Source organism: Cyprinus carpio, chromosome A16 (assembly GCF_018340385.1).
Source record: "Cyprinus carpio isolate SPL01 chromosome A16, ASM1834038v1, whole genome shotgun sequence".
In the NCBI taxonomy this organism is placed as follows: domain Eukaryota; kingdom Metazoa; phylum Chordata; class Actinopteri; order Cypriniformes; family Cyprinidae; genus Cyprinus; species Cyprinus carpio.
The window spans coordinates 21,065,788-21,092,958 of record NC_056587.1 but is presented as its reverse complement, the minus strand read 5'-3'; the positions used below and the strand labels follow the sequence as shown (position 1 = coordinate 21,092,958).

Here is a 27,171-nt window from a genome sequence, read left to right as displayed (position 1 = left end):
ATGATACATATATCCATTTTAATTATTATTCGGTATTTACTTTTCTTAGTATTTGGGGGAAGTCGTGGCCTAGTGGTTAGTGAGTTTGACTCCTAACCCTAAGGTTGTGGGTTTGAGTCTCGGGCCGGCAATACCACGACTGAAGTGCCCTTGAGCAAGGCACTAAACCCCCAACTGCTCCCCGGGCGCTGCAGCATAAATGGCTGCCCACTGCTCCGGGTGTGTGTTCAACGTGTGTGTGTGTGTGTGTGTGTATGTGTTCACTGCTGTGTGTGTGCACTTTGGATGGGTTAAATGCAGAGCATGAATTCTGAGTATGGGTCACCATACTTGGCTGTATGTCATGTCACTTTCACTTTCCATACTTGGCTGTATGCTATATTTATGCATGGCAGCTGAATCACACATTTTTGAAACTTTTTTTTTCTTCATAATGCATGCAAAGATGGTTATTTTCTAGGTATATTTCAAAATTTATGTGAAAAGTGTAAAATATCACACAGTGCTATTGCACTGCTCATTAAATTATCAATTTTTTTTTTTTAAATATTATTCATTTTTCTGTATTTAGTGTATTTTTACAAGACCTCCTAATTCCCATATCTATATATTATCATATATTATCTTAATCATGAAAACTAAATCAAACTTTTTTTTTAACTATTGTTTTCAAAATGCATGCAACAAAGGGTTAAATATTCCAGGTACATTTCAATAGTTTAGTAAAAATAATGTAAAATCACACAGCACTATCACACTGCTTATTTAAATGATTCATTTATCCATATTAATTATTTTTTGGTATTTACTTTATATTTAAAATTTACTTTATATTTCTTTCCATATTGCATGCAACAGAGGGTTAAATATCACTCTAGGCACATGTCAAAAATAAAAAAAAATATTATAAAATTATAATATTAAAAATATTATATCACTCATTCATAATCCTCTACATTGAGAGTAAAACACTCGCTAAATTGTATCTATGTTCTATCACAAAAAAATGTTGATTGCCTGATGCTTCCTAAAAGTTTATTTGTTATGCTTTCAAATGATACATCAAATGTATTTAAAAAAAATAAGGTTTATAGATACCAAAAAATTGACTAGCCAATGGCGATTTTATTGCCAGTGTGTACATAGAGGGTTGATACAGTAATCTGTTTTCTCCCAAATAAATATGACTGCTGAAGCCAGTCAATAGACAGCTGACTTCAGTGTGGTCTATAAATACAATGAAAGATCAGTTTTCACAGGACAAGAGGCTCTAAACACATTGGCTGTATGCTGTGTATCACTGGGAGTCTGTGAGAGCATCATGAGCACTATTTGCACCAAATTACCTGATTGTTTATTGGACAGTGAGGCTTGCATTGTAGTATTTTCGTCTTGAGAAATCCGGAAGCTTCTCTATACAACGATTGATTGAGTTCCAAAAGAAATTTTGCAAAAACTGCCAGTGATATAGATGACTGACAGTGTTTGAAATTAAAAACTCTTTCCAGTCTGGAGATGCAGTTCTTTGAAGTCTGCCACAACACATTCGGGTCATTGCTCACAGTCTTATCTTTCGCCTGCTGGCATTTGTAAATAATGCAAAAATGCAATTCTGAGCTTGGCCAATTATTTGCATCAAGTATCGCCACCGTTTAGTTTGAGAGGCAGCAACACTGAAAACACCAAAATTAAAAAATAGATCGAAGAACAAATGTTGCAATATAATAACTGACAACTGCACTTCATCACTCTTCACACGCTACTGAATCAGACCACATACTGGAACGCCATCAGTCCTGTTGCATTTGGTAAACACAGTTCACCTCTAGATGTCACTGCTCCGCTCTTGAAATGGAGAAATCGTGACACATTTAATGCTTTAATATCACTCACATTCATGTCAGCTTTGACTTTCAGCGTATCAAACTGTGATATCACATCAATTCCCATTCCTGGTGCAGTTGTGTGGAATAATAATATGGTGCTTTTGAGAATATGAACCCCTGACAGCAGGTTCAGGAGTTCAATTGCTGGCAAAAAACTAGAGAGAGAGAATTAAAATGTTAAAAATGCACCCTCCAGCGAATGAGTATGATAAAAGCAGTAGGGCTGGGCAATATAACCGTATATTTATATTCATGTGCACGGCTATCAGTACCAGGACTGCCTTACATTATTTAAATGTGACAGTGATGGAAAACCACAGAATATTGTGAAAATATTCTGCTCTCGGATTTCAGCAAAAATATCTTAATTTGTGTTCTGAAGATGAACGGAAGTCTTACAGGTTTGGAACGACATGAGGTTGAGTAATTAATGACCGAATTTTCATTTTTGGGTGAACTATCCCTTTATTTTTTCACAATGTGTCTTTATTTCTCCTGATTGTGACTAATTGTCGCCTTTGGCTTGCTTAGTTGGGACACAATCTCTGGCATCATTGTTGACTTGATTGCACAGACACTATTGAAAGAGAACTGGACTGAGCTGGACGATGACAACATTGAATCGACAATGAACTGACTTCAACTGATAAACAGACTGTTTTCTATTGTCCTCTTGCATTATAAGCACACATTTTTCCTGTTATACACTGTAAAGCTGTTTTGACACAATCTGTCTTGTATAAAGGGCTATAGAAATAAAAGTGACTTGACTAAATATTTCACTAGTCTTTGTATCTCATAAATGCCACTTTAGTTCTTATAAATGTAGCTTATCTCACAATATGTCTTTATATCTCACAACTTTGTTTCTAATATTTGACTTGCTCACAATATCTTCTTATATCTTACAATTGCAACATCATTGCAAGTTAATTTCTCACAATGCGTTTTTATGTTTCACAATTGCCTCTTTATGACTTAATATCTCACAATGGCACTTTATTTGTCATTAATGCAAATTCATTTCTTTATATCTCACATCTGTACAATATTTCTCGTTGTTCCCAGAGGTGGAAAGTAACGAATTACATTTACTTGCGTTACTGTAATTGAGTAGCTTTTTTGTGTACTTCTACTTTTTAAAGTAATTTTTAAAATCTGTAATTTTACTTTTACTTAAGTATATTTTGTTTGAAGTATTGTACTTCGCTACATTTTAAAACACATTAATTACTGAGTAAAAAAGAAAAAAAATCGCTCCCTGTAAACTACGTCAGTAAATAATGGGCAGGAGGGCAAACTGGCGCTCAAATCACAAGAGAGACGCAGACGGACAAAACAGGCGTTAGTGGTCTCAGACCCCGCTGAAAACTAAACCCCGTCATATTCTGAAGTTGAACTCGAAGAAAATGAAGTGAACCCCTGGCCATATTTATGGTTTATTATGCAGTGTAAGCTGTGCTTGCCTAGGGAGACCAAACTAGCAGCTTATAAAATCTCGACAATACATCAACCCTTCGCAAGCATGTAGAGGTAAGAAATAATTACATCGTTGCATTGGTGGTTAAAATGAAGCTTTGAAATTTTAGCAAGAGGTTTTGCACAAATTAGCCAAAAAGGCAGTGGTGCGGAGTGTGCGATATATATCGTCTGCGATAATATCATAATTGTTGTTTTAATGATGTGCGCGCGCATTTATATTGCGTTCTTTCACTGTGTGATTTAGAATGATCACAAAATTGAAGATATAGGGGCAGAAAATTTACATATTTATTTCATTTCATAAAGTAAATCAAAATCACACAAAGAATGCCGTCTTTTCCTCCAAAAAACATTCATCATGATTATATATATATTTATATATTTACAACAGGCCAGTAAACAAGTTAATTAAGAGACTTGCGTTTTAGACACCATATTGCCTGTTTTTTCTCTATTTCTACAACAAAAAAATAATTCCAAGCACAGCCACCAAAGCACAGTTTTGCGTCTCTGAGCAATATGACAGTGTTTCGTTCCTGAATGAATCAACCGTTTAAATGACTCGGTTCAATAGCAATGACTCACTTATTAACAGTGACTTGCTGACACATACTGGCCATTTTAATTTCACATTTAAAGTATCTTTTGATTTTTTTTTTTTTTTAAATAACTAATTTCTTATTTCAAATGAGTATTCAACATTTTATGTCTTGCATATCAAAACATTATTCATGCATGTGTAACTGCAGGTTAAATGCATTCTTGTCCTGCACTAAACAGTGTGTAAATACATCTAAATGCCACTTCCGATGAAGCTTCTGCATTTCCTCTGCACTGAAAAGATGACTTTTTTGATACTGCTTTGCCTGGTAACAGCCCAAATGTCTTATTATTCTAAATAACTGATTCCTTTAAAAACAACTAGTTTGAGATTAATAGGCCTCAGGGGTGTCAAACTCAGTTCCTGGAGGGACGTAGCCCTGCAGAGTTTAGTTCTAACCCTGCTCCAGCACACATATCATGCAGTTTTCAAATAAGCCTAAATTATTAAATTAGCTGGAACAGGTGTGTTTAATTATGGTTATATCTAAACTGTGCAGGACTGTGGCCCTCCAGAAACTGAGTTTGACACCCTTGGCCTATCCCATTTTTGCCTCCCTCCCACTGTTAAAATGTAACTAAGTAATTTTTACTCTGAGTAAATTTTAAATGAGCTACTTTTTACTTTTACTTGAGTAGATTTTTAGACTGGTACTTTTACTTGTACTTAAGTAAAATTTCATTAATGTAATGGTACTTTTACTTGAGTAGAATATTTTTGTACTCTTTCCACCTCTGGTTGTTCCTCAGAATTGTGATTTATTATCTCACAGTGTGTCTTTATACAGGTATGCCACAATTGCAAGGTTATTTATCGCGATTGAGAGTTTATCTTCTGTAATTGTGATCTTATACCACTTTTTTATTTATTTTAAACTCTATCTCACAATGATGTTTTTGGTCATACCACCCCTCCCTAAGAAAAAGAGCAACAGATCATTTCTAGGGATGAAAAGAGTGTGTTTTAAATCACATGACATAAGGATGCAGATGCAAGGTGAAATCACCTCAAAACGACGCTTTCTCCTTCCAGCACGGTAATGTTGTCGGGCAAGTGTCCGAACTCGGCTGCCTGAGCACCGGTGGGCCCTGCCAAAGAAAACGAGAGAGGAGAGACGTGAGCATACAGAAGTTATTCCAACAACAGAAGGTCCACTCCATCCCCGAGTCCCCCGGGCGGCAGGACGTCGGGTACTGAGTGCCTCATTGATCCTGGTCAGGCAGGATTTGTTTTTGTGGTTTACTTAGTTATTTGCGAGGAGAGAATAATAAGACTGCAAAACGACAGCACGGAGCCGTCAGCGCTGACCGTCAGAGGGCTTGAATAATGATTGGGTTCTGCCCCGTGCGCCGCCTGGCCGTGCACTCGTCGAACAGACCCGATAATGAGCCCGGGGAAGAGGATTCGCACGGAAGCGGCAGAGCGTGAAATGAAGGAACCGCCACTGCAATGGGAACGAACACACACAGGCACACACACACTCGTGCATGAGCGCTGTCACTTGTGTACAAACATGTACACGTGCGCTTTCATATGCACGAATCAAACTACACACTGGGATACGAACAAACTGGGACATCAGAGGAAATGTGAATTTGCTTGGGCTGTTTGCAGGTGGCACCGACAACGTCAAATTCCTTTTTAGTTTTCAAACGCCATTCTTGTTCTTATCTATTCAAAATACGCTCCAATTTCCTCTGCAAACAGAGATTAGTGTGCTATCGCCACTCTCTCGGTGTGGCTCCGTCGCTAGCCACGTCAACGCTGCCAGATGCCAGCGTGGCACCGTCTTCGAGTCCTGCTCATAATCCCTGTCGCTGTCCTTAATATCTGCTGGCCAATATTGGCTCGTCCTGCCTTCGAGGTTTAATATATGAGACACAAGTGCAGTCAAGAGTTAAGAAGCACCCGGAAGGTCTTGGTGTTTAACGCACAATGCAATGCCAGGGAACCGACGGCTTGCCAAGTGTGATTGGACAGGGAGGAAGACAAAAGGAGACATGCGGCATGCGATGGCCAAACACTGGGCTTTTTTAATTTGAGACGGAGCCACGGCGGAGGCGCCCCAAATTGCACAGAGTAATGAAAAGAAGCATGGGCTGCATTGTCATGCGCGTCATGGTATCGTACACAAATTGCATAAAGCTACTTTGCATTATCCGCTGAAGTGACCAGCAATGACATTGCTAAATTAAGTTTTCTCGACTTGCGGAACTCAAGGGCACGGACTGATTTAAATTAGAGTAATTGCTTAATCAGCTTTCATTATTTTCATTACTAAGCATTCCTTTTAAAGACAAGTGTTTCAGTTTGGGCTGTGCATGCATGTGCAAATATGAGCTAGTATGATTTCTGCAGTATGCAGTATATAGGCTGTGCACACAATTTTCTGTACCCATGCAATCTATTACCATTAAAAATGGTGGTTGATATTGCATTTGCAGTTCATTTATCACATTAGAAATGGAGTTTTAAAGGAGCTGTTCACCCAAAAGTAAAAAATTGCTGAAAATTGCTGTACTTACCCTCAGGCCATCCAAGATGTAGATGAATTTGTTTCTTCATAGGAACAGATTTGAAGAAATGTAGCATTTCATCACTTGCTCAGCAATGAGCACAGTGAATGGGTGCCGTCAGAATGAGAGTCCAAACAGCTGATAAAAACAACACAATAATTAACAAGTAATCCACATCACTCCAGTCCATCAGTTAACATCTTGAGAAGCAAAAAGCTGCATGTTCATAAGAAACAAATCCATCAAGATGTTTTTTTGTTTTTTTGTTTTTTTACTTCAAACTATTTCTTCTGGCTAAAATATGAGTCCTCTATCCACAATGTTACTTTCTCCAGCAAAGAAGTCATCTCATTTGAATCAAGAGAGAAATCTGCACAGATCAAACACCGTTTACAAGCCAAAACAACTCTAAAACAAATATATGGGTGGATTTTGATGTGAAAGACAACAAGAGATGGGCTTTTTCACTGGAGGAAGTGTTATTATGGACTTTTATTTTGACCAGAAGCAACAGTTTAAAGTTAAAATGTCTTCATGATGGATTTGTTTCTTACAAACATGCAGCTTTCGTTTCGCAAGATGTTAACTGATGGATTGGAGTACTGTGGATTATTGTGATGTTTTTATCAGTTGTTTGGTCTCTCATTCTGACGGCACCCATTCACTGCAGAGCATCCATTGGTGAGCAAGTGATGGAATGCTACATTTCTCCAAATCTGATGAAGAAACAAACTCACATCTGGGGTGGACTGAGGACGAGTACATTTTCATGAAATTTAATTATTTTGGGTGAACTATTCCTAAATTGAGAGCATTGCATTGTGGGATACATGACATGCAATGTCTATACATACAGACATTCTGCATACTGTGCACAGTATATGTACTATATACAGTACTGAGAAGCATTGCAAACAGCCTATGAGTGGCTCTTACAAAATGAAATAAATCAAATTTATTAATTACATTAAAAAATGTAAATAAATGTGAAATAAAAAAAGTTTTTTTTTTTTATTTTATTGACAGACATAGCTATATACCAGTGATCTCCAACCCTGCTCCTGGAGACCTACCTTCCTGCAGACTTCAGTTCCAACCCTGCTCCAATACACCTGCATTTAATTGACAAGTAGCCTTAAACACCTTGATTAGCTGGTTCAGGTGTGTTTGATTGGGGTTGGAACTGAAATCTGCAGGACAGTAGCTAAAAAATATATACAAATAAAAATGCTAATTTTATTCATATATAAAGATATGGTTAGATGCAACAATAAAACAAGTGCTTTTCAATATCTGCTTGCCAATCGAGTAAAAAAGCCAGTAAACACGAACGGGCCCAAGACTTACACTTTGCATTACATTAAACTAAATAAAATGAATCACAGATAATATCTCTAACTCTTATAAATTGAAAAATTACTAATTTGTTCCATCAGAGAACACTAGTATTGTACACTGCTGTATATTACAGCGCGACAAACCCAACATGACCTTCAGTTTCAAGTGTGATGAATGAGTTTTACAGAAGCGCTTTTTAAAAATCTTCTTGACATATTTGTTCCGACAGACAAAAATTAAGAAATTTAAATGCAAAATAACCATATCTATTTCAAAGATCTCTAAAATTAACTCTCTAAAATTAAACATGCAACTTGATGTTATGTAGCAGCAAAGTAGCATACCACATTTTCCATTGTATATTTAAAAAAAACAAAACAAAAACAAACAAACAAACAGCAACAACAAAAAAACAGCATGCAACACATAGTATTCACTGTGCAGGTTGCAGTTATTGGCATGCAAGTATTGCATTCTGAACATTTCTGAAATTCTCTGGCCTAAAAGCACATTTAGTTGCTATGCACTTCAGGATTCAGGACACATTTTCCTCCCACTCTCAGAAAAGCCAAGGTTCCTTCTACTGTTGCGCTTTGTTCTTGATGTACGAAACAACCTTGTAGACGTCCTGACAAATAACAGCACGGTTCAATGAAACGAGCATTAAACTTAAAGCATTGAGGGTTATTTTTCTCATTTTACTCATTTCCGTTTCTTGTCTTTACACACGCACACACTGGAATACTTTGCATCCAACGGATGATGCATGCACAATGTAAAGTCCCAATGCATTATGGGGAAGGTTATAAACCAGAGTGGGTTATTCCCTATTCCCTTTTCAATTCTTATCTTCATAGCTCAACTGGCACCTCAGATTTTAATACCTGGCAGGTTCCGCTCCCCAGCCTAGCGTTTTATATCTCTAGCTGGGTCAACACTCACATGCCGCATGCACAAATATGCTTGATTATGAAGTGCTCCATGCTATTTTCGCTCTGTTGTGCAAACCACATTGGTCTTTTCCCAGGGTGTTCCCTGCAGAAATGAGAAACGGACCAGATTTGCTTACTGGGATAAAAGAAATCCAAGGAATCCTTATTACAGGCAGAAAAAAAATAAAATTAACATAGTCTAAGATTTAAAATCACTATAGAAACGAGTGTGAGTAACTATTCCTTTAAAAACTCTGCGGAAACGTACCAGATATGGACAATGCAATGTAAAACAACAGGCAGATTTAACCGTAGTATAAATGTGAGGGCGATCATGGATGTGCTATAGGATCCACAACATCAGAGTTTCACCATCTCGGAGCTGTCAAAACTCAGTCTAGATAGATCCCTATAAACCAAAGACAGCATGTGAAAACAGCTGTGAAAGATTCAGTACAAAGTACATGTGAAAGATTCAGTACATCTCTCAAAAAGCGTCCGCCTGATTGAAAGAAACAGACCAAAGTTGATGCATTTTCCATGTTCATTTTATGGGTCTATGACGAATTTTATGAAGGACTGTAGAATTTTTGTTTTTCAAATATACATATATATATATATATATATATATATAAAAGTGTTAATTCAATAAATGTTTAAAAATGTAGTTAAATGCAACAAATAATAAAATATTTTTAAATGCAACTTTTATATTGCATTTCAAAAAATCATTAGAAAGTTAATATATATATATATATATATATATATATATATATATATATATATATATATATATATATATATATACATACATACATACATATTAATGTTTACAAAATGTAGTCAGATCTAACAATAAATAATAAGATATTTTTAAAATGCAACTTCTAAATTGTATTTTTTTAAAAAGCATATGCCAGACGCTTTTTTTTGTCCATTAGCCAATTGGTTAAAAAAAAAAAAAATCAATAATTTAACAGTTTTTTTTAATTTTTTTTTTTATCTCAAATAAATATGCAGCTATATATAAAGTTATACATATAAAGATATATGCAGATATAAAGATATACATAAACAATTTATTTATAAATAAAATATTTATATATACATATACAATTTTTTTTTTAACTTTATTAATATTATAATATGTAGTTAAATTATTTTTAATATAACTTTTTGTTTTTTAGCATTTGTTAAATGCTTTCCCATATCCATAGCCAATCATCATTAATATATATATATATACACACACACATACAGTATAGCACCGGACATGTTCACAAATAATATCTCTGCTGCTTAAAAAAATAACAATTATTAAAAAGAAAATGATGATTGATTTGCCAGAGAACACAAATGGACACTACTCTCCAATATTTTCATTTGCAGTGTGAAGAATGAACCAAAATAATTTAAACAGCATTTTAAAACTTTTTTTATTAGACTGACAAAGATTTTTTTGTTTGTTTGTTTAGAACAAGATGCAAAATAACAATTTATTAACAATGAAATTTATGCATAATGCATAGTGACAATAAAGTGATTTGATTTGAATAGTACGGCAATACAAACAAACAAAGAAAGAATTTATGAACAATTAGGTCTAACTAAACTGAAACTGAAAGTCACAATACAAAACAAGATTAAAAGACTAGTAAAGCATCAACACCACAACCGTGGAGCCACAGGAGCTTAAAAGGCGTGAAATGGAAGTTTTGTTTTTAGAGTATAATTTAATTTCTTTAGATTATTGATGCCGTTATGGAGTTCTTTCATTAGTTCTTAAGTTTTTTGTCTTGGTCCAACAACTCAAAGATCTCTTAAGCTCTGTCCTTCAAAGTTAAATGTCTTCCTAAAGCGTCTAGAGACACCCTCAGCATCCTTTAACTGTTCACTGGGCCTAAAACAGATGCATCATTTGCTGTGTTCGGAACTTCGCCTGACGGAGGCTTCAGGGCTTGATTCCCTGAGACCTGTGGGACATTAATTCCAACATGATTTGTATCCCCTTGACTTTTACATGCTCTCGTTTGTAATTGCACTTGCTTCTGGCACAAAGTTATTAACAAAAGCGAGCTGGAGTTCGACGGCGGAGAACGGCTGTGCCTTTGTACTGCACATCTATTGCTCACTGACCTTGATCATCAAATATACACTGACACTTTTGAAAGCCAAACCATCAACAACAATGACAAAAAAACAAAAAAACTAAATAAATAAAATATATAAATAAATAAATAAATACAGTTACAAATGCAAAGTACTGCATGATTATCTTTATATGTTTTTATTTTTATACATAAAAAACGTGGATATATCTATTTAGTGCATCATTCAAAAGAGAATATATATATATATATATATATATATATATATATATATATATATATATATATATATATATATATATATATAATGTACATTTATATTAAAATAAATAAATAAATAAATGCAAAGTACTTCATCTGATTTGATTATTTATTTATTTGTTTTTATTTTATACCTATTTAGTGAATCAAAAAATAAAATAATAATAATTTATTTATATATGAAAATTTATATTAAAATAAATAAATAAGTAAATAACTTTAAATTTCAATTTTATGAGATTTTTATTTTTTTTATAAATAATAATAAAGACATGGAAATATATATTTTGTGAATGATCTAAAACAGAACATATAAAATATAAATTTATATTAAAACAACTTTACAAATAAGAAATTAATTGAACTCATCTGAATTTTTTTGCATTTGTTTTTATTTTATACATATGTAAAATACCAAGTGGAAATATCTATTTAGTGAATCATCCAATATATAAGTGTGAAGTGATGTGACACAGCCAAGTATGGTGACCCATACTCAGAATTGGTGCTCTGCATTTAACCCATCCAAAGTGCACACACACAGCAGTGGACACACACACACCGCGAACACACACCCGGAGCAGAGGGCAGCCATTTATGCTGCGGCGCCCGGGGAGCAGTTTGGGGTTTCGGTGCCTTGCTCAAGGGCACCTCAGTTGTGGTATTGCGGCCTGAGATTCGAACCCACAACCTTAGGGTTAGGAGTCAAACTCTCTAACCATTAGGCCACGACTTCTCCTATCCCCATAAAGATGCATGCTAAAATATAAATAACTTTACAAATGAAAGTACATTACCTAATGACATCTTTAATATTTTTTCATTTTTATTTATTCTATTATTATAAAATTGTTAATTTGAACAGTTTCATTGTTTTGTTAATTTCTGCCTCCACTGAACTGCAGTATTACAGTGTACCAATAGTCAATGTGACATAGCAAAAGACCACAGCAGAAAATTGCTAAAAAGACAATGGATGAAAAAGAGAAGTGGGTGTCACACCGCAACCAATTAAATATTTACAGAGGCTCTTCCTTCTGACACCCTGATGATGAAGAAAGTCAGTTCAAAATGATCAGATGGTTGAAGCCTGAGGCTGGAGCGGATTAAACATTAACTGGCAGATAGATCCATTTTTTCCACGTCTGATCCCATTAACTCCGGCTGGGCCGTGTGAAGCCCCTGTACGCGCCTCCCTCCGCTCTCAGCCGAGTTCAGATTCTGGCTTTATACCTGCCCTTTGGCCACCTGTCACATCTACAGCACCACGGTGCACTGACTTCAACCACCTGGTCACCGTTTACTCAAGAACAAGACGGATCGCTCTGAATTTCACATGCAAGAAGGGAGATTTGAGCTTCCTTACTGAAAAGACAAGCGTGCCTGGTTGGTTACCTTACCATCATTACCCACTTACAGGAATAATTCAGCCAAAAAATCAGTCATTATTTACAGCAGAGCAGCAGATTATCAGTGAAAAATGTTGCGTTGGTTCCTCATGTTAAGGCCAATTAATGATAAAAGGAAGACATTATACAATATAAAATAAATAGTTTGTGTGCTAAAAGTCAAATTTAAGCATAACGAAATGATAATGATAAGCATATAAAAACTCATAAATATTCATAAATCTGCTAGAGAAAATATAACATGCTTAATGCCGAAAATATAATCACAATCTCCTGATCATTTGCTTTGGTTATAATCTTTTGCTATCTATTTAAAGTAGTGCTAGATGATATTCTAAATATTAAAATATGCAGAAAAATATTCAATGAATATCTAGTACTGAAAATACTATAGACACCATTCAAAAATTTTGGGTTTCTCATTTTTTTCTCTTCAAGGCTGCATTTATTTGATTAAAAATACAGTAAAAACAGCTATATTATGAAATATTATTATTATTTAAAATAACTGTTGTTTATTTGAATATGTTGTAAAATATAATTTACTTCTGTCATCAAAGCTGTATTTTCAGCATCATTACTCCTACTTAATATGCTGGTTTGCTGCTCAAGAAACATTTCTGATTATTATCAGTCAATGTTGAAAAGAGCTGTGCTGATTCATATTTTTCAGGATTATTTGATAAATAGAAAGTTCAAAAGTAAAGCATTTATCTGAAATAGAAATGTTAAAACATTATAAAGGTCTTTAATGTAACTTTTGATCAATTTAATGCACCATTGCCAAATAAAAACTATTTATTTCTTAAAAAAAGAAAAAAAAAAAGAAAAGAAAAGATAGAAAAAGTTCCTGACCCCAAACTTCTGAACAGTTGCATATCCACAAAATGGTTTCGTTTTTGGTAGAACTATCCCTTTAACAAGCAAAACTACCACGGTTGACCAGCTAGTGAACACAAAGACCAGCACAGCTCAGCATGAACCAGCAAAAACAGGAATACATGCTGATCTAAGGGAACTTGTGGCTCTTTAAAGTATGCAAAAGAGGCTGGATTGGTTCATGGACTGAATTTGTTTAAACGGATCATTAATTCCTCTTAGTTTACATCGCCTATTGACTTAGCTGGTGTCGTGAGATGCAGATTTGGCTTCGTTTGCAAACAGATTAAGGGGTTTTGTACCTCATTTTACACACGCTTTTGTATTGATTACACGTGTAGTCTACCAGCCTATATGGTGTGAAAACCCGCCACGCAGTGAACACTGATCTTTTGTAAAAAGATTTAGGGATTTTGTACACGTTATGTTACCTGACGCTGATGTCGAATGTTCACATAATGTCTGCATACTGCTCAGTTCTCAGTATGCAATTCCCTCTCCACATATCCATCGATACACAGCCCCACCACGAGACAGAGAGACTGAAATCAGCTCAATAAACTCCAGCAGAGATCTTTACCATCGAACCTTCCAGCTCTGTCAGCGCAGAGGTCTGCATCCCCTAAGACCTGTCAGATTTACCCCATTTCTGTCTTGGATAAAAGCCCAAAACCCAAAGCAGTCCGAGATCAATACAGCAGTTAAACTCTTACCAGATTCACAGAAAACCCTCACACGCTCCGGCCCAAAGACAAGGCCTCGTGGTACCACGCAAATGCATTCGCGGCTCATTTTGACGGATTTGTGGAAAACGGTTTGAGTCTGTTTCAAAACAGCCATATTTGTGAACGTTAAACGCATAAAGTTGCGCTGTCCGCGTGAATGATGGATTTGTGGGTTAGGGTTTCTGAAAGGATTATTGGTGCTCCCCTGCCCACCCTTCAAGAACTGTATACATCCAGAGTGAGGAAAAGGGCTCAGAAAATCACTCTGGATCCCTCACACCCAAGTTACCCCATCTTTGAACCTCTTGCCATCTGGCCGGCGCTTCAGAGCCGCAAATACCAGGACAGTCAGGCACAAGAACAGTTTCTTCCCCCAGGCAATCTACCTCATGAACAGTTTAAATGTTCCCCACTTATACAATAAAAATGTGCAATATCCTTATATTTATTTGTTACCCCTTCATCCTAGTACATCCCTGCATCTTACTCAATCCAATTCCATTATCATTTATAGCACAATTGTTTATACAGTTATTTATCTGTTAAGTCACATTTGTTTTTCTTTCAAAGGGGTTTTTTTTTTTTTTTTTTTTTTTTTTTTTTTTTTTTTTTTTTTTTTGACTTTTGTGTTGTTGTTGTCTTTTTGTGTACTGGAAGCTTATGTCACTAAACAAAAATTCCTTGTATGCGCAAGCATACTTGGCAATAAAGCTCTTTCTGATTCTGATTCTGATTCTGATTCCTTTTATTGGAGAGCTTTTTTTGTGAAGGTTAAGTGTTTAAAGTTGCGCTGTCCGCGTGAAAATTGGAGCGTTTCTTTTCTCCAGCCAAAGTGCTGAAAACGGATTGCTAAATTTTTCTATGCTAAAGCGCTGTGGTGTTTATTAATTTAGCTTATTAATGACTCCTGATAGATAGATAGATAGATAGATAGATAGATAGATAGATAGACTTTTGTAATGAATCATGCACAATAAGAATTGAAAAAAGTATTGAAAATAATATATTAACTGCAGAAAATATATAAATGATATAATACATTATCTTAAAAAGTTGTAAATATTACTGTCCTTTAAATGCAAGATGATAATCAAAATCTTAGAATATGCAGAAATAAATAGAGGGAAATATCTGCTATATGGGGCTGATATACATTCTGAAAATAATAATAACAAATATATTAATATTTATATAATATCTGATATTGCTGTCCTTTAAATGCAAGATGATAGTCTACATCTTAAAAACGAGTACTACTGTATTAAGAAAGTAAATAAATTCCATTTTGATTTCATGTTGACAGTTTCAGTTTCCTCAGCTCTTGGTCGTTACATCAAGCCCCGCATCACTTCCCATCTCAGCTGAACTAACCAAACATGCAGGATATACAGTGTACGCGTCCCTGTGGGTCTTCTGCAACCATCTTCTCTTTGACATTGATAAATGAACCTTTCTTTCAGAATTATCTACCTGACACTGACGCGGAGCGTGGCACGCTCATTCTGAATGCATGCTGCAGCGTGCATGTCTGGGCCGGCGCACAGTGCCATGTCACAGGGGGAGAGAACGTGGGCGGAAGCGCCCTGCTCTGGGCATCTGGCACGGTCCTTAAGGAGGAGAGACGGGGAAATGTGAACGGGCCGGAGGGTGCGGGGCGGGGGAGGTTATCTGGGATGCTACCCAGGAGTCTGCTCTGTCAGTTTAATTCGGCACTGGCGCTAAGAACAAAACCCGCGTTACCTCGGGGAGAAGAAATCAACGAACACCTGCTTAGGAGAGACGAGAGCTCTAGGGTTTCTGGGAGGGGTGAGGAGCAGCAGCAGCAGCGGCGGCAGCGGCGGAGGCACGCTGTCAGATCGCGGTAAGAGAGAGAGAGAGATGGAGACACGAGAGAATTAAAAAACCAAAGAGGGAGGTTGTGTTTGGAATAGCATACTAACATACTGCTCTAACTGTTTCTGCACAAACAGGACCAGAGCAAGCTGTGTGCAATACAGCATCCCACAATGCAATGCTCTTCACTTGACCTTCCATTTCCAGATTTTCAACCACAGGATAGCACACTATTATACTAGGCTAATACTACTTCTACAGTATTTAGGAGACATACAGTACTATGCATAGTTATCAAATTTTCAGTATGCAAGTGCCAAGTCAATTTTGTCAAAATTTGTCTCAGTGCATGCAATACTATATCCCACACTTGACCTTCCACACTTGACCTTCCATTTACAATATGACTAAAACCCTGGAAGTGACATAATTTTCAACCACAAGACAGCATACTATCATCACAGCTTTCATTGTAAGCAAGTTTTCAGTATGGATACAGTGCCAAGATATGCAATTCTGTCCAAATGTGCAATAAAAAAAAAGAGCTTAATGCACTCAATACTATGTTCCCTCAATGCATTGTGCTGAATTTGACCTTCCATTTCTAAGATGAGGGATGAACCGGACATGATTTAGACATGATTTAGTACAGCATGCTAACCTTACTATTTCTGCCATTTATATGATGCATTCTATGCATTTTGTCAAAAACTGTGCTCATTGGATTCAATACTGTATCCCACAATGTAATGTGCTGGTCTTGGCCTGCCTTTTTCAATATCATTAATGAACCGTAAGTGATATTAAACATGATTTTCAACCATAGGACAGCATATTATTAAAATGCACACACTATTTCTAAAGTACATAGGATGCATACCGTGCACACTAAGAACATTTTCAGTATGCATGTGAAGTTTTCGTCAGAATGTGCAATTTGTCAAAATGCAGTAAAAAATAAAAATAAAAAAGAGCTCAGTGCATGCAATACTGTATCATACAATGCAATGCTCTTCACTTTACCTTCCATTTCCAAGTTGATGAATGAACCAGAAGTGACATCAGACATGATTTTCAGCCAAACAACAGCATACTATAATACTATACTTACTATTTATGCAGTATATAGGATGCATACTGTGCATAGTAAACACATTTTCTGTATTCATAAAGTACCAAGGTGTGCAGTTTTTGTCAAAATGTGCAATAAAAAAGAGCTCAATGAGGGCAATACTATATGTTCTCACAACCCAATGCACTGGATCTGGCCTTCCATTTCCAGTATGACGAATGATCTCGAAGTGTTATTAGATATGATTTTCAATCGCAGGAGAGCACACTATCAGATTGCTCTTACAATTTCTGCAGTAGATATGATGCATACTGTGCATACTAAGCAAATTTTTGGTATGCATAAGAACCTCAAAGCGCCGAACTGTGCAATAAAGAAAGAGCTTAATGCATGCAATACAGCATTCCACAACACAATGCTGCAACTGACCTTCTATTTCCAAAATGACATATGAACTATAAATGATTTCAGCATACATGAAATGCAGTGAATTTTTTTTTTTTGTACTGTATACCATAATTCAATGCATTGGACTTGATCTTCCATTTCCAAAGTGACGAATGAACCTCAAGTGATATCAGACTGCAAGATAGCATGCTAGTATGTTACTCTTACTATTTCTGCAGTTTTTAGGATGCATACTAACAAATTTTCAGTATGCATTTTTTGTGAACTTAAAATACGTTAAGATAAAATGATGATACTCAGCATGATGAGGATAGTGAAAGTCGTGACATTTGTCAAGTATGGTAACCCATACTCGAAATTGGTGCTCTGCATTTAACCCATCCAAGTGCACACACACAGCAGTGAGACGTGAACACACCGTGAACACACACCCGGAGCAGTGGGCAGCTATATATCCAGCGCCCGGGGGAGCAACTGGGGGGTTCAGTGCCTTGCTCAAGGGCACTTCAGCCATGGGTATTGAGGGTGGAAGAGAGCGCTGTTCATTCACTCCCTCCCACCTACAACTCCTGCCAGCACCGAGATTCGAACCTGCGACCTTCTGGTTACAAGTCCAAATCTCTAACCATTAGGCCACAGCTGCCCCCTATGGATATGTTATAATGTTGTATACTACCTTCTTTAATGTTTATCAGTGCAAAATGCATTGCATTTTAAGAACTGTATTGCAAATGTGTGCAATATTCAGTATGTAGAAAAATAGTGTTCCATTTAAGTAGCAGGCCATTCATATATGTTCATACTGAGTACATTATACTATAGAAATAGTAGAAGTATATTCCAAACACGTGTTTAATTTTCATTCCACAACAGTGGGTTGTTTTTTACTGCTGATCATGTCATAGAGAGCAGAATAAAGCTCTTGAAGCTAATATTTATTAAAACCCTGAACATTCAACACTGATCTTCAGCATAATTCTCTCCATAAAACTTCAAACACAAGCGCTGCCACTCCGGTAGTTTGTGTGTGCTGTGTGTGTTTTGTGAGTTTCCTGGCTGCCTTCCACACGACACACTTGTGTTGTTGTTGTTTGCTTCTGCCTTCTGCCGGTTTTGTTTTGCATGGATGAGACGAAACACTTGGCGTTGCGACGGCGGCTCAGTTACACAAGCGCGCTTCCCTCGATGACTGCTTTAGCTGAAGCAGACTTTCTCAGATGAGCCCCGCACACCCATTCCTCCAAGTGGCCCTCATAAGACAGCCGTCAAGAGGCATATTTTTGGTTTTTGGTTTCGAGGCGAAGGCGCATTAAAGGGCATCGATCGATGGAGAGCCATTTAATCTGCTTTCAGAGCCTGGCTTAGAGTGGCTGGGCAATTGGGAGATCACAATTTCTACTGCACCCGTCTTTCGGACAAGAGACGTATCAATGTTTCGCAGCCTGGTCACGGATTTGCACAAAAATCTATTAAAAGGGAGAGTCAAAATATTCTTGATATTTATGAAAGGTTTCTGTACGTAAAAAAAAAAAAAAAAAAAAAACACTGCAAGTTTCAAAACTCAAAACTCCCTTGTTTAAAATGTGAATTATTGTTTTGGACTTTTCTGAAATGCCAGGAATTTAAATCGGGAAAATCATGATGTCACAATTTCCCCTCAATATGCCAACATTTAAACTAACCTCACGAAAAAATATAAAGATTTGAAATGTTGTTTCATGACTATTATGACCTATGATCGGAGAAATATATAAAAGCTCAAGTACAGATGTTCTAAGTGGTTTAAAGGTGTCCTATTATGCTTTTTCACTTTTTTTAACTTTAGTTATTGTATAATGTTGCTGTTTGAGCATAAAAAAGATCTGCAAGGTTACAAAACTCAAAGTCCACTCCAAAGGGAAATATTCTCTTTAACAAAAAAAAAAAAAACTTTTTAAGAACTACAACAAACGGCTCGTTCGCACTACAGTGTGCTTCTTCAGGATATTGTGACATCACAATGTCACTAATTTAAATAATCCCTGCCCACGGAATACACAAAAAGGGGGCGTGGCCTGGTCGAGCTGCGCTAGAGAAGACTAAGAAGAAGGGCTGCTTTAGTAGTGTGTTGTCACCATGACGAAGAGACAATATTTTTTCCACCCCGGTTCCAAAACCCCTTTGTTTGGCCTTCCAAAGGTGGACAAACTTATTTTAAACACTGTTTCTGAACATTATAACCCCAGCGTTTATCCGTGTGCTGCACATGTCACGGAGGACACCATTGTTACTATTTAGAGCTGAGCAAATGAAACTCTCTGTTCTCTATATTGTGATTATTTTATGGACAGAAAGTAAAGAGCTTTCTCTTTATAATCGCTGGAGCATCAATTCAAGATCAGTGTGAATCTATCAGTGATTTGATTTCAGCAAACCTGTTATATTCAATGACAGTTTCCACTGCTCAACGAGTCTCTCATTTACATTGTGTTTTCATTGTGTTCGTTTTGATGAGTTTATGAGTTCTGAGTTCATTTTTCGATCATTGCATCGTGTGCTCAGTAGAACTGACTGTGTTCGGCTACAGTGCAGCCATGCAACCATTAATGCAACAGGAGTCGTTCTAAACTTAATGATATAATCAACACTCTATAACATTAGTTCATCTTGGTCAGCTGTTATAGTAAAAAACTGAGTAAAAGTTAGAGATAGTTCCACATGCTCATTTCATATGCAAAGATGTTAGCTAATCACAGCAGTGGGCGTTTCTATTGTGTCTCACAGTAGACACGCCCCATTCAAATCAGAGGCTAAATTCAAGGTATACAATGTATCTAAGTGTGATCGCTTTTCAGAAAAAAAAGAGAGAAACTTAGGAAACAAAAATAAATTAAAAAAATGCACCCCATGACCCCTTTAAATGACCCCAAAATGACTAAACTCAAACAACAAATAATGGATTGTGTGTAATTATGCGCATGTGATTTTGTGCCCACCACTTTATAAAATAGCTCACGGCAGGATGGATCTAATAAACAGGAAGCGTGCCCAATTGTCATACAGGAGTTGCAATTTAGTTGTATTTCATGCACTTTGATTTGTCATTTTTAATTTTTTGCTGAATAGTCGTTGTGGTTATCAATGGAGAAAGTCACACTAGTAAGCTCTCTGACACAAGCTCCATGGTTTGTTTTCCATTTGAGTGAAATCACAAAATAAAATGCCAACAAATGAGAAATCGAAAAAAAAGTGCTGATGAAAACTTTATTTTCTGGATTTAATAATTTTTATTGAATAGCACAAAATATGCTGCAACCTGACAGAAATCAAAGAAATAACCGTCCTGTGGATGATTCCATTCCTCTTTTGGATAAAAGCATCTGCTAAATGCATGAATCCAAACTTTGTATGTTCAGGATTGGCTGAAATGTCTTTGGAGGCGGGTTTTAGCAGAGGGAGGGTGTGGCAAAATAGCTTAAAACACCTTTGCTGTTCATTTATTTAATCAGTGATTCATTTGATTAATATTTTGCAGACCCATCTATTAAAAGTTTAATGAGGCAAACACATAAACCACATGAGCTGTATTTACAAGTGTTAGACTTATGAGCACATCATATTTGAACTTCACATTTGCATAAAGACCTCAAACTTTCATCTAGCTCTTGTGATCAATTCCTAGTGTTTTATGCACCGTTTTATGCATTTTTAATTCAATTTGGAGTAAAATAGACCTTTTTTTGGCTGACATATTTAATATTGAGTCAATAAAGATGTTTAACAACATATCTAGTTAATACGGTTCATTTATCACACTGAAAATGGAAGGTCAAGTTGAGTGCATTGCACTGCATGATACAGTATTCAATGCAGTTTGCTTTATTTTGGCACATCTAGTAGTAATGGCTCAGATATTCATATAAAAATGTACAAACTGTAGAGTACACGTACTATATAGAAATATATTCAAGCAGTCTTGTTTATAACACAAATATATAACACTCAAGTGCTACTCTCAGAGAAATATGGTAACTCAAAAAACAAGCAGCAATGGAAAAAAACACACACACACACACACAAACACATATATATATATATATATATATATATATATATATATATATATATATATATATATATATATATATATATATATATATATATATATATATATATATATATATATATATATATATCATATATATATATATATATATATATATATATATATATATATATATATATATATATATATATATATATATATATATATATATATATATATATATATATATATTTCATATATATATATATATATATATATATATATATATTCATATATATATATATATATATATATGCAATGCATGCTGGGTAATGTGCAGGACTACGGTATGTTATTCTAAACATGGCCATGAATTTCACAGTGTTGTGTAAGATCTAAGCATCGGAAAATAAAGTTTTGCAGTAACTACAGAAGAACTTTTTTAAAAAAAACAAGGAAGAAGTGCTAATAAATAATGCATGACTTATTTCAATCTCAAAGCAGAGGCTGTGAAATATCAGACTAATTTATTTCATCAGTCTGAAATGTGCAATATTAGAGGATGTTTGATGAATCCTGCTCTAAAAATGTCAGTGTCGTGTCATGATTTTGGGAACAGTTTGCAACGAGAAAGGGCCAATTTCATGCAAAGATGTAAATGAAAAGTTTGTGTTTATCAAAATTGCTTTAATTGCATCCTCAATCCATGATAAAACAAATAAATGCCCGAAAAAAACAACAACAACAACAACAACAACAAAAAACATTTCATCACAATTGCAGTTAAAATGGTGCAGTTCTAATAAAATAATATCTGATGCTTTCATTTTATTTCTGCTCATGTCCTTAATCACTTCTAATCTCGCTCTGGGGTGCGTTTCCCAAAACTATAGTTGCTAACTAAGTTAGCAACTTTGTTGGTTGCAATGCAATTTCCCATTGCCAACCAACTAAGTTGGTAAATCAACACTCAGCATTTGATACAGTGTTTCCTTTGATTGTGATTCCTATAAATACATTTGTGCTGCTTTTGTGTATTAAAACTGTGTAAAAACACCTTTTGTGGTCGAAAAATATTTAAAATATACACTAAATATATATTGTTAATAGTGAAGCTCAATGACATATATTTTTGAATTTTATTTTTGAATTTTTAAATTCTAAAATATATTTCAAAATGGGGCAAGAAAATACATTTCCAATCTTACATTGCCCTAATTTTAAACTAAATTATTAAAAATTTTTTTTTATTTATTTTTTTTACATTTGTAGTATTTGCATATATATGGTATTTTTTGGAACATTGTAAAGAATGTTACTGCTGAATTTTATTCAAATGTGTTATATGTTCACATGCATCATAGATAACAAATAAAGGTTATTTTTTTTTATTTATTTTTTTTAGATGCAACATATGCAAATGTATTTTCTTGGATTTAAATATATAGCTTTAAAAATATACACCTATATTTTTAAAATATATTTTTAAAAACATACAAAAACTGGCCAAAAATACATTGGTAGAAAATATATTTATGTAAATATATTTTGAAACATACATATTTTTTGAAACATATTTTTTATTTTATTTTTGCTGTTTGGATATAAGCATTTTAAAATGCAATATAATCTAATTGCTGAAATTTGATCATGTAATCCAAATTACATATAATCAGCAACTACCCAGCACTGGCTACCATTATCTTTGCAAGTGTTCTGGAGGATAATTGATAAATCACATCTTGATAAGACTGAAATCAGATTTGAGGGTTGTAAGTCCTATTTTAAAATGCTGTTCTTTTGCACTTTTGCAAGACATAAGTTGGAAATTCTGACTTTCTAAAAGGAATATACCAGCAGGATTCTCCTTTGGTGGAGAGCCCATTTTATTTCTGGCCTCTTTACTTTTTTATTCTCCATTTTCATGAGTCTAAATGACAATTCCTTGAGACTTGAGCGTGCTTTTAGAAGTGTCAAGTGCCCAGAAGCTCCTTAAGCATGTGCCATGCGTTTAAAGTGGGTTTAAAAATAAATGAACAACAGACGATGTTGTGATTTATTCTGGTGTTGGCTCGAGGCAGAGGAGCTAATGTGACCGTTCTGTCATACATCAGTTGGTCCTTCATCGGAAATATCTCCAATGATTTATGGAAGGTCGGATTAACTTACCATCTGACAGCTCCAATTAAACACTGATATTACGAGCCTGAGGGCTGCCTGTGAGCATTTAATCAATTCTTAAGTCCGACATGATTCTCTCAAACCCAAATCTACTCAACTTCGGTGAGGGCTGTGTCCATATCACCCTTGTGCTGTGCTGTAGTGTAAGTGTGTGATGTTAATAGCTGCCAGTGAGAGCTGTGGGCAAAAGAGACCATGTCTGCTCTTCCTTCTCTTCTGATAATGAGAAATCAGCCTAACTGCTTCTTTCAAACAGTTCTACAATGTTCAGAATGCAATACAAAACTTACTATTTAATGAATAATAGCTTATTCAAAAAACATGCCACTATCTAAATTCATGCTATGCATTTGTTACATTTTTTAAATGTGTTTGAAGAAGCCTCTTATGCTCACTAAGGATGCATTAATTTGATAAAAATACAGTAAAAACAGTAATATTGTGAATTATTATTATTATTTTTTTTTTTTACAATTTAAAAGAACTGATTTCTATTTGAATATATTTAAAATGTAATTTATTCCTTTGATCAAAGCTGTATTTTCAGCATCATTACTCCAGTCTTCAGTGTCACATGATCCTTCAGAAATCATTCTAATATGCTGATTTGCTGCTTAATTGCTGGTGCTCAGTTATTAATAATGGTTCTTATTATATTATATTATACTCTGTTGAAAATTTTTGCTGCCTAATATGTGGAGAAATCTGTGATGCATTTTTAGTTCAAAAGAACAGCATTTATTTAAAACACAAATTGTTTGTAACATTTTAAATGTCTTTACTGTCACTTCTGATTAATTTAATGCCTCCTTGCTGAATAAAAGTTTTAATTTACTTAATTAATACTTTCATGCACCAAACATTGGTATTAGTAACATTGGTTAGTATGTTGCAGTTTCTGCAAAAAAAAAAAAAAAAAAAAAAAAAAAAAAAAATAATAATAATAATAATAGTAATAATTTAGCAGCACAGCTGTTTTGAACATTGAGAATAATCAGTTAAGTTTCTTGATCAGCAAATCAGCATATTAGAATAATTTCTGAAGATCATGTGACACTGAAGACTGGAGTAATGATGCTGAAAATTCAGGTTTGATCAAAGCAATAAAATACATTTTACTATATATTCACATAGAAACAGCTATTTGAAAGTGTAAAAATATTTCACAAATTAATTTGACTGTTTTACTGTATTTGTTACCAGATAAACATAGTATTGGTGAGCAAAACAGACTTCTTTAAAAAAAAAAAAAAAAAAAAAAAAAACCTTTCCAAAAATCGTAATTTTTTCAAACTTTTCACCAATAGTGCACATTTACATGAAATGCACTGCAGCTTTAAGCTGAAATGGACACTAGTGGCTGTAAAACACCAACATGTTTTATACCTTTTCACACAAATCATGATTATGAAACAGAATTATGAGACAGATTATTGATTAATGAACACTTATTTTCACGCCATTCCTTGCACAATACTATGTTATGACCTCAAAACACATTTACCACAGCACATGCAATACACACATCATACTGCTGAAATACTAAAAGCATGCTATTCTGAAAAGTTGTCATCTCATAATTTCGTCATACTGGCATACTGTTTACTGGCGTCCCGGCGTGGCACATTACACGCTCTAGCACATTCTAATAAAGCCATATGCAGGCCCATATTGCTGTTTATTACAGCTTTTTCGATTAAGTTACATTAATTATGGTGCTTATTGTAATTTCATATGTCCCAGTCGAGTTCGTTGCTCCCACCCTGATTAGTGTTCAGGCCATGTAATGTCCTCAGCGCTTTTACTGAAAATACCACTGTGACAAATATTGATTTGGTCCTAGACATAATGCCTAGACTACAGCAGTGCGCCAAATACAGATGTGTCTCATGTGTCTTAAACAACGACTTAAACAAGATTCAACTTCTACAGCAGACTTTATTCAGCTCATAACAACATAAAGTCAGTTGGGTTATCAATTTAATCTGCATTCATAACATTCAGAGCAAACAACACTAAGTCTTTTACATCTCTTCACAGAAAACTGTTTTGCATTTTTTATAAAATCCACTTCAAATTCATGGGATTGTGAAAGTGGTCTCAATATGAACATGTAATGAAAAATAATATATAAAGACAAAAATGTAAGATTCTGAAGAGCATGATAATGCATAATAAGATCAGGATCATTTTGGACTTAAAAGGAGTTATTCTGATTTCATGTTGATTTTAAAATGTTTGTTGTTAAAATTATTAAGTTTAGATTTATTTCTGTTATTAATTTGTTAGAATTTACTTATATAATATAAACATACCGTTGCCACTCAAATCTGGACTGCATTTCCCATAATCCAATGCCCAGGCCCATCATGCCTGATTGTTTTCACCTGTTTCTTGTTACCTCTGCTTATATAAGCCCTGTGTTTTCTTTGTCACATGGTGAAGTCTTGTCAATTGTTATTTTGCAGTTCTGAGCATTCTCCCTGGTTTTAGGATTTCTTGCCTGTCTCTTGGATTTTGCCTGTGTTTCCTTCCTTGTTGCTAGTTTGGATTGCTTACCTGTGTAATGACCTGTTGCCTGTATTTTGGATTACATTTCTGGATCATCCCAATAAAAGCTACATTTGGATCTCCAACATTACAAGTCTCAGAGCAATATATAACATAGCTTGCATGCTGTTTTATTAAAGGCAGGGTTGGTGATTTAGTTCAAAAACACTTTTTGTTATGCTCGTTGAAAGTGGTCTAAATTTATTTATATGTATTTATATTGTCTGTGGAAGGCGTAGGACCATAAAATGTTCGTCCAATCAAAATGTTCGGTCCGAACATTACAATAGGTTCCCCTCCTGCCTGTCAAAATGTATTTACATACCTCTGTGCACCATGTTTGCGCAGACATGATATGTCATCAGTGCGTTCCAGCGAGAATTGAAGGCATTCTTATCGTAATATTATGCACTTTGTGTCGCTGGTTAGCCTCTGATCTGCTTGTGTGCATGTTTTGGAGGAGGCGTGGCTTTGGAGAGTGATTATGCAGGGAGGGTGGGATTTTATGTTTTCAATGCTTGCTTGCTATTGCTAGCCTTTCCAAAATCGCATAGCCTACCTTTAAGTATAAAGAACAGGCTTTTATGGCACAAATATTATGATAGGGTGAGAATACGGAAAACATTCAATTTTATTCTGAGACCCAAACTGATAAAAAAATTGGAAAGATATGCAGATATGCCAAAAAGTGATGAAACTGATAGTGTCTAATGTAAACCAATTATCAGTATAACAGATACTTACATAAAATTTCATACATTTCAGCCATCACTCAATATCTCCCGATAATACGTCTTAGATGATATTTAAATGCTTAGTTATGATCAAAACATATAATGCACTGCAATACAATGATGATTGAGAGATAAAGAAATAAACGTGATCAACATGATTTTCCTAAAAAAATGATTTGGATAATCAAGTAAGGCCAAGTTGCTTTTATCCAGTAAGTGTTCATCTTAAAAT

The 27,171-nt window shown here is 35.0% G+C and overlaps 1 protein-coding gene across 1 annotated transcript in view; it reads right to left on the bottom strand.

Annotated features, from left to right (window-relative positions):
- LOC109077976 (igLON family member 5-like) overlaps window positions 1-27,171 on the bottom strand; it is a 165,326-nt gene that overhangs the window by 27,742 nt on the left and 110,413 nt on the right. The window contains exon 2 of the mRNA XM_042773238.1: window positions 4,976-5,057. Within this exon, the coding sequence (XP_042629172.1) occupies window positions 4,976-5,057 (82 nt within the window). The remainder of the gene's footprint in view (window positions 1-4,975; window positions 5,058-27,171) is intronic.